General features: G+C 40.0%; 1 protein-coding gene across 1 annotated transcript; it reads right to left on the bottom strand.

The window, feature by feature from the left end:
• Positions 1-3,602: 3,602 nt before the first annotated feature.
• On the bottom strand, positions 3,603-9,409 carry LOC310984108 (germ cell-specific gene 1-like protein; the record flags this gene model as incomplete). The annotated part of the gene is made up of 5 exons (XM_083969229.1): positions 3,603-3,897; positions 4,521-4,632; positions 5,602-5,754; positions 6,983-7,030; positions 9,121-9,409. The coding sequence occupies 5 exons, from the start codon at positions 9,407-9,409 to the stop codon at positions 3,603-3,605; spliced, it is 897 nt and encodes a 298-aa protein (XP_083825355.1).
• Between the last annotated feature and the right edge of the window lie 310 nt (positions 9,410-9,719).

Here is a 9,719-nt window from a genome sequence, read left to right as displayed (position 1 = left end):
GGTCTTTCTCTTTATTCACTCCTTTTTCAAATTGTTTGGCTTGTGCCATTTATAATTTAGTTTCTGTTTCATAAACATATACGATGTTGATACTGTAAATATTCTCTGAGAAATGTGTATGACCCTGATGAAAATAAAATATATTGACATATACAAATACAATTACTGACCCCTCTGTATTAAATCTAATTAGGAAATGGCCTTGTACACCAATATAGTTATGCTAAAATAAAACTGTGATAACAAGCAAAGACATTACTGTCACTGAGTGAAATGATAGTTCTGCAAACACAATGTGGTTAGACAACACTGCCCTCTGCAGGAATTTTGCAAACAGTGCAATATCACAGATAAGACGTTAGTTCTTGGCCTGTGGTCATCTGCATCACTCTACTGGAAATGAATTATCATTTGTGTCCATCAGTGTTTATCCACAAAAGCTCAATTTACCAAGTTAAAAGCTGTTAAAATGACATGAACTCTTTGCTTTACACAAATACAAAATGTGAGCTGCAGCTTGATTGGCTTCAGAACTAGTTATGATGTCACAACATCCTGCTGTTACTTGTGTGTTAGGACACTGATATCAACTCCACAAGAATAAGATGACCCAGATGACTGAGAACCTTCACGGACATATTCACCATTTAATGTCTCTCTATACTACAGCTGTCCCGTCATTAAAGGCCTGAAAAGCCTGAAAAAAATACTTGAAAAAAGGGTCGGACTGAAATAACAATTTAACCTGCATTTATATCTATATAAAACTTTGGTATCAAACTAGTTATTGAGCTTTCCAAAGTTATTGCATTACCATCCGTTACTGTGCTGCCACTTGCAGTAGTAATCATTATTCTGTTTTCAAATGAAGGAAAATCATCTGAATACTTCTTCCACCACCGGCTGTAGGTACATTTCTGAAAAGTCAGTGAGCACAGACATCAGGGACTTGGAGGTAGGAGAAAAAACACTACTTGCTTACTGACTGAGGGCAACTTCAATTTCCACCATATGTGTAAAACACTCCAGGACATTTTTATGGCATTGAGTATTTATTTTCCTCCAACCAAAGCAGAGACATTAAATGAAAATCACATGCTATACTTGAAATGATGACTACGCTGACTGCTGGTTCTTCTAAACTTGCCATCTGTCATACAGGTGTCCATGTAAACCTTCGTTCTGAGTATGTTTTGTGTTTTATATATTTCATTAATGCAGGTGTGTTGCAGATGCTCATATGAAATTTATGACACAATAAAAGTAACTGATGTGAACATCCAAAAGTAAAATAATACACAATTTTCTGCAACCACTCTGTGTACAAACATACTGCACATTTATATTTCACAACCTATTTACAATATATACAGTACTATAGGCACATGATTTGCAGTAATTATCTGTGGCTTTTTTCACATTTGATGGACATCAGGTAAACTGTCTTCGTTTAGAAAAAACCTTTGCACTGATTGACTGAACTAAGGCTATTAGGATCTTACAGATATTACCATTTTCTTTTACATCTACGTACAAACACAGAAACCCCTTCATCCATGAGATTAAGGTTTTTTTAAGGCAGTGTTGAAATGTATCAGATGGAGCAAAATGACCCTCTGGAGCCTGGGTTCCCAACCCCCAGTCCGCGGCCCGGTACTGATCCGTAGATCATTTGGTACTGGGCTGCAGAAAGAGAATGAAAATATATATAGGCTAATCGTCTGTTTTGTCTTCCGGCCGTTTTATTTTGGAAATTTTGCCACCTCCGTTTGTGCATCTTCCCAGCGCTGCACAATTGACAGGCAGACACAAACGTAAAAGAGTGAAAAACACACGTCGCCGGGTAGCCTTGTGTCACCCGGCGTCTGTTAACTCGGAATTTTTCTAGCAGATCCGGAAATCACCAAATTCACCAAAGTAAAAGTGTTCACCAACATAAAACTTATAAAATAGACATTAACTTGTAATACAATAGAAGCAAAATGTTAACTTAATGGCTCTGGGACTTCCTTGTAAATTATGTTCCTTAAATTAAAGAGTTTCACCGCATTTTATTAGCCGGGTGCTTTTATTTTGACGGAAAGGTCTGTCTCTCTCGCCCTGGATCCGGTTCCTTACCAAAACAGCAAGTCAACGGCCCTAGACTAGTCGCCGGCCGGGAAAGACTCAAATGAGATGACAGAAGACCCAATGACTGCCAACAAGAAGAAAGCTGTTTTAAAAGAAAAACCAAGAGTCCAATTTAAATTACGGATTCATTGCAACAGGTGATTCACTTGCTCCAAGATCCACATGCGTAATAAATGTGGGGACCGGTGTTCTGCCGGCTCTCCGCCGCTTCACATAAAACGTCAAATCTCCCTGCGTTCTGGCTTAAAGCAGAATATCCTGAGATCGCCACAAAAGCACTGAAAACCTGCTTCCATTACAAACTTATTATGTTTGTGAAGCGCAGTTTTCTGCAGCAACAGCAGCAAAACGAGATGACAGAGTAGACAGGACCATCACCCCTAGATGACTGATAGGTAGGCTATAATTATTATTATACTATGGTGAGTTGTAACGTACGCAGTGGTGGACAGTAACGGAGTAAATTTACTTGAGTACTGTACTTAAGTACATATCCAGATGATTTGTACTTTACTTGAGTATTAGATTTCTTTGGTACTTATTACTCTTACTTGAATACATTTCCAAGACAAATATTTTTACTTTTACTCGAGTTAATTTCTAGGAAGGCTGAAAAGTACTCGTTACTTTCAGGTCTGCTCTTTGTTTTTGTTTTTTTCTAAAATCCTATTGAACACAAGCTGTGTTTGTCAAAGAAGGAAACCTGTCACAGTGCATGCTCTCCACTTGGATCTATGTAAAAGCAGAAATACGATACCGCCAAAGTAGCCACCCTCTCGACTGCGTTTGTCAACTCAAAACTAAACCGCAAGTCGTGAAAATGACAATTGCTGTCCTCTTATGATCCCATTCATTTGATTTGTTTTTCTAGGTGTTTCTGCAGCTTTATATAACATTGTGGTTCTAAAAGCAGCACATCAGTGAGGTGGTTTCAAAGAGTTAATTCTCAGAAACAAGAGTGAAAAGGTCCTTAAATTCATTTAGAAAAAATTATAGTAATTCATTGTGAAAAATAAGACATTAAAAGTCTTAAACCCTTAAAACTCTTAAAACTAGTAAATTTAAAAGCATGTACTTTTGGATACTTAAGTACCTTTAAAAGCAAGTACTTTTTTACTCTTACTCGAGTAACATGTCGACTAAGCTACTTTTACTTGTAACGGAGTCAATTTTGACCAGTAGTATTTAAGTACTGGGGTCGAGTACTCTGTCCATCTCTGAATGTACGTAAAAGAACGTAAACGTAACAGAAAACCATGTGACCGTCTACAATCGTTTTTATACTATATGTGTGATGTAAACGGTCCGTGGTAAAATTGTCCACCGGTGACCGGTCCGCGGTGATAAAAAGGTTGGGAACCCCTGCTCTGCAGCATTCATACTGTACTGAGCACGGAGCAGAGAGGGACGACGCCTCTGTCCACCAAGCTGCCATACTGAGAGAAATGCCACCACCTACTGTCCCATCGCATTCAGCACTGTTCTTCCCCTAAAGATCCTGCAATATCGCTCAGGTCCAGGGAGTCGGCGGGTATGGGGGTTTTCCTGCCGCTATTCAGGGACTGGCTCGAATAAACCTCCACAGATTTAGAGATGGAGTGCACAGAGCGCTCGCGGAAATATCCGAAAGCCTCCCTCGCGTGCTCCTCCCGGATGCTCTGCTCGAAGGTCTTACGCTTGTGCCTGAACTCAATGACCGTCTTGGTGTAGGAGTTGAGGGTGGTGACTGATGCGCCCATGCAGCAGGTGAAGGACGCCCAGGCCATGCTGATGTGAACAGAGAGAAAAGAAATTAGACAAAGCAGTGACACCACAGTTTAACTCTGCCTTGTGATGAGAAGCCGTGTAAATCCAAATAGCATTTTGGCATTTTCTCCCTCAGTGTTTTCCCCGCTGCGCTTGCTTGAGATTAGTGTCATTCACTTTAAGTCGCTCCACCCTCCTCAACATGCCGAGCCACATGTTAGTTTAGACAATCAAATCATCGTCTCGTGTATTTTTCACACAGGTTGATTAATGCCAACAAAAGGTCAAGAATTGTTTAGCCTCTAGAATGAATTTTCAGCACACCCTGCATATTGTAAAGGAGTGAAATATTATCCCCTTATGCAATTCCAATCACGCCTGTATCGGGGGCTTTGGACACCAAAGCCTAATCCTACCACAACATGAGAGCTTTGGGGTTTTTTTCATTAGAGACAGTGATGTTGGAAAGAGGTGATGATAGCAGAGCCACAACTGACTTTTAGGGCCTGCTATAAATAGAGAATAATCTCTCACTTTCTAATAGGTGAGCTGACTTAATTTTATTTCTAAATGTAGCCCAAGTGCTTGATATGACATTCCTGAACAAAACCAGAATGAGTACGATCTGGTCAGTTGTGTCGTACCAGAAGGACCAGCCGTAGTCCCAGTTGTAGGGCCTCCAGTCAGGTGGACCGAGGCTGACCGTGACCTGAAAAACCTGTGTGTACATCACATGGGCCACCATACCCAGAAGACCTGAAATCAGAGAGATAGCATGTGTGCTTAGTTCATTTTAGAGTATAATACAAGGTTCAAAGAGAAAATATGCAACAAGAACCAAGCTGACTTGTACAGACAAAGTGTTTAAACACAATTAAATAATGTAGTCCCAATATTTATAGTCTCAAATCCCCATTCAAATAGTTCATATTTGTTCATTCTAAGATCTGCAAAGCCAATGTCCTCATTAATGCCATTTAATTCCACTGGAACTCTGTGTGTGTGTTTTCACAAATATTAGTTTGTTTCTTCATATGAAACAAATGATCATTTCTTCACCGTAGGACTTGTCAACTCATTCAGTTATTCCTATACGTCATAGATATTCAATTTAGTTTGGATTGATTAGAGATTGTTCAAGGGGAAACTGAAGATCTGGCTCCTTGGTTTGAGACGGATTAGAATTTTCAGTGAGAGCTCACTTCATCTTCTAAATTAATCTTAAAAGCAAATGACGTGGGTTTTGTTCTCTTTCCTTTCTTCTCATGAGATTAGGTGTAATATCTCGCTGAGCCCTTTATCAAACCACATAACCAGCCAACACTTGAATAGGGTATACTGTACAGTATGGTGCCTCACAGGCACAGCAATTATAACTCTATTATAATACTTGAACTTATAAGCCATTATAAAATACTCCATGATGTGTTATGCTTATTGTTATAAAGCCTTATGGTAATTTATAAGTGTTTATAATGATAGTTATACACATCTATAAGCCAATTATAACACATTATAACTATATTTATAATGCATTATCGATGTGGGCATTGTCAGCGAGTTACTAACAATTATAACGTATTATAATACCTGAACTTATAAGTCATGATAAAATGCTTTATAGCGTGTTATGATTATTGTTATAAAGAATTCTGATCATTTATGAGTGTTTATAACTATAGTTATACAGTTCTATAACAATAATTGAACAAACAATCAGAACACCTGAAAGCACGGTGAAGACGGCAGCGAAGGCGTTGAGCTTGAGCCCATCAATGACGTTGCTAGAGTGGACCAGGTCCAAACACATGAGGCTGAAGCCGACCAGCAGCAGAACGATGTAGAGCATCTCAGAGACCAGTGACAGCCACAGCATCCCTGCAAAACACAGACAAATAATGATGTCAGTGTTACGCTAAACCAAACACTGAAGCTCCCATACCATTTCCAGTGTTTTCCTGTGCTTCTTGTGTTTTATATACACTCTCAATATAGCTTTATGTCCTCTGAAGCTCCCGTAGCAACAGGTCACTGAGCCAATCAGAAGAGCAGAGGCCCGGGGCCTTGGCCTGAGTGATGAAATAAAAAATACATTTATTTACACGAGTAAGAAAATCCTGAAAAGCTGGGTGGTGGGTGGAGGTGGGCTCCTGACGGCTCATTTTAACTCACAATGCCTGAACACAGGCGGTGAGCATTTCTCTGTGGACTGAGCACTTCGACACTTTCACAGTATTAACATAAAACCTAGGATGACTTATAATAAAAAGGATTTTATATAATATTTTGTTGTTGAATTCACAGTGGAATATAACATTTTTTACAAAAGTGCCACAGTCAGCCCAAGTAGGTCTTAATTTTGCATGTTCAACTCTATCCTTAATGATTCATCTGACTCCTCGTGCAGTTACTGTAATACAGCCCAGTCACATTTCCAACTGGAGAGGCAGAACTTGAGCTGATCCTACTCCATGCCTTACTGAGCATCCCAATGACTCAAGCCAAATGTTATCTGGCTACACAAAAATATCTCTGCTTCTCCTTTTTTCTGACACTTCACAGATTGGCAGGAAATGAACATTTCTCAAAGGACAGTGTCAGCACAGCTGAAAATCCTACAACTTGACACCAAATGTGTGTGGCTTCCTCTGTGCCCCCATCCTTTCATAATAAAGGGATAATTCTAAAACGAAAAGTGGAAGCTTGCTAATTTGAAAACAGGGAAGCAACGGACTAAGGAAGTATTTTAACTTTATCACAAAATTTCATCTGATAAAAGTGACTTACATGTTACTACTGTAACTATATCAAAAGATGAAATTATTCAGAAAATGCAAACAGTGTTTATGCCCCTATAGACTGTAAAGCCTTGCTATTAGCAATCATGTTGAGGACTGGAAATTTCAATTTTGAGAAAATGATTTGCTTAAAGCAAGGACATCTTGATAATGCACTAAACCTGATTTATTTACATTTTAGCACATGTGAACATTTAAATGATCTGACAGAGATAATAAAAGTTCTATAAGAAAAAGTTTGATCAGAGGGCTTTTGAGGAACTTCTTAATTTGTTTAAACCTGTTGATGATGTGCAGTGGACACTCACCCTTCTCGGATGCAGGCGCCAAATCAATGAAACTTCGGCATCTCTCACCTACGGCACAAACACAACACATTGTCAAGACTTAGAATATCACACGAGCAGTGGCGTCGTCAGTCAGAACTTTATTTTGAATTCTTTATGTGGCTGGTTTACAATGACAGAGCCACATGTTCAGATAATGACGTGAACATGGAGGAGGAAATGTTACAAAGGTCAGAGGGAACCAGTCTTGGATAAAAAAAAAACTAAAATAAAGCAATGTTCTCGGTGCTAAACAGGCTTCAATCCATGACATCCTAATCTGTGTTTAATTCTCAGTTTCTGTCCAGGAGTGTTTCACAGGATCAGCTCAAACAGTCTGCGACCTCCTATCAGGTGAACCCGAGGAACACTGAAAAAACAGTTCATAAGTTCAAAGAATTAAAAGAGTGTTAAATAAGAGGCATATGTCACAAGTGTAGCTTAGCAAGGCCGCTTAACATCTGGCTCTTGTCCTACTGAATCACAGGTACATTTTTAGACTTTAAGTAATAAAATATAGTGGAAAGAAAGTACTGTAATAACAATCATTCCTGAGAGCCGTAATGACAGCCTGTGTTCATTTAACAAATTGGATATAACATCTGACCCTTCACACGGCGCCGTCCTGCAGATGTGATGTTTTTCCCCGGTCATCTGTCGAGTGCGGCGTGTGGCTGGATTTGTTCTAAGTGTAACACTTTAATCAGGTAGGAGGGTGGCAACAGCTGTTTTGAGGAAAAACTCATCAAGGCCCCTGTTACATAATCCTTATTAACTCAAGCTCTCAGCACCCCCTCCATCCCTCCATCCCCTTCATCGTACAGCCACTTGATGAGATAGACATGTGCTAGCAATTTGTTTTTGAGTAATCTCAATATGTGGATCATTTTAACTCTTACGCAAAATTACAGGCTGATATTAGAGAGGTGTTTGGAGATAATTCCCGATCAAGTTGGACTAATCTGGCCTGATAACACCTTTGACCTGAACCTTGCATTACCAGGACCTTTTCTCCTGACCTTGCTATTAAATCGTCACTCCAGTGTGATCAAATTCATTTTCCATTTCCCAGAGTGAGGGAATGATGCTTAACCACACGTCATTCACTGTTTTCTTCTCCTTTTGGATTATGCAGTGAAGCAATAAACGCCCTGGTCTGAGCACAATGTTGAATGTGGAGTGTGAGAGCTACTCTTCATTCTTTCTTTTCATGTCCTACTAGGGCTAATGGAGTTCTAGTCTCAAAATCACTGGTGCTACATTTTTATTTTACTTTTTATAAAAGTAAAGTTTGTCTTTTTTTTTTTTTTTTTTTACAAAAGAAGCATTGTGATTGCCAGAGAAATGCAAGAACTCAAATTCTCAATAAAAGAACATGCTTACAAGCTCCAGCAACATCACGTAATTCTAATATTTTTGGGTAAAGGAGAAAAATGGGAACTTCAACTGAAATCATGACTCATATCACAATCCCAATGTCTGCCAAGGTAATCACAGTACTTTGCTGTCCAGCCTTACTTTTAAACTGAAGCTGTGCCTCTGTTTGCTCAGCTTTTCATGCCAGATAAAAACAGCAAAGACAAGTTATCCAGATATACTAAGTAGACTGGTATTAATGGAGAATGATTATGTAGAAATTGTCATGAAATGCAATATCTGAAAAAGAGAGATTAATCCTCTTTAAAACAAGTGTTCCATTATCTCAAATGAGGGGATGAAATTTTGAAATGATGATGATCATTTGCTTAATGGGGTTTGTGCTTGACATTGTGAATGGCTGAGTCACTGGGGATACAGGATCAGACAACAGCTGATGTCTGTTTGTGATGACTATTATGACAGTGATACATTTTGTAAAAGTCAGGAAGAATAGTCTTCATCTTTATGTAGACTAATGGGGATCCAAAGAATACAATACAATAAACAATAACTAATGATAGAAGGAGAGCCATGAGGGACAGAAAGAAGTTATTTGCTTGGAAAAGCAATTTTTTGGTGTTCCAAATTGGTGGTCCCATAGAGATTTTTTTTCTCTCTTTAAAAAAGAAGATAACTACTGATTTTCAAATTAAAAGTAGGCTACAATGTTTGAGTGACACACACACACGTTCTCCTCTTACTTTCATCGTCGATGTTTTCCTCACAGGAGAACCAGATGCCGGTGTGGAACTGCCGGAACAGGAACCTGTCGTCTCCGGTCTCCCAGCTGTAAACTACTTTGTTGGGGTCGGTTTCGTTCACTCCGTAGTCTATACACTGGTGCGTCCGCAGCTTGCTGCACTTGGGCTTGGGGACTCTCTGTGTCCCCACGCACCAGTAAGTCGTTACAAACGCGGTGATGGAGAAAAGCAGAGCGAAGAAGTTCAGGCTAACCGACAGGAGGGTCCTGCATTTGCGAGTCGTCTTCATTGTCCGCGAGGAGGTTTGCAGCAGCGGCGCGCGGAGGAGTGGAGAAAGGTGCGCGAGACCTCGGTTAGTTAGTTCCCAAACACAGCAGCAGCAGGTGAGGCTGAGGCTCGGGTCCCGCTCGGCTCTCCGCTGGTTCCACAGGTTCCACAGGTCTCCATCGATGCTCCGTCCCTCACTCTGAGCTCAGCTCGGAGCCAGAGTGTCACTGTCACATCTCCACCCTGGACTTTTCCCTTCACTTTCACACGCGGTGCCCCACGAGCGAGCAGCCTATAGGAAGTCACGTTGTCAAAGGATTTGACACGATCGC

The sequence above is a fragment of the Trachurus trachurus genome (assembly GCF_905171665.1).
Source record: "Trachurus trachurus genome assembly, chromosome: 1".
In the NCBI taxonomy this organism is placed as follows: domain Eukaryota; kingdom Metazoa; phylum Chordata; class Actinopteri; order Carangiformes; family Carangidae; genus Trachurus; species Trachurus trachurus.
Note: the sequence above shows the minus strand (reverse complement) of the source record. Positions and strands in the feature narration are given on the sequence as shown.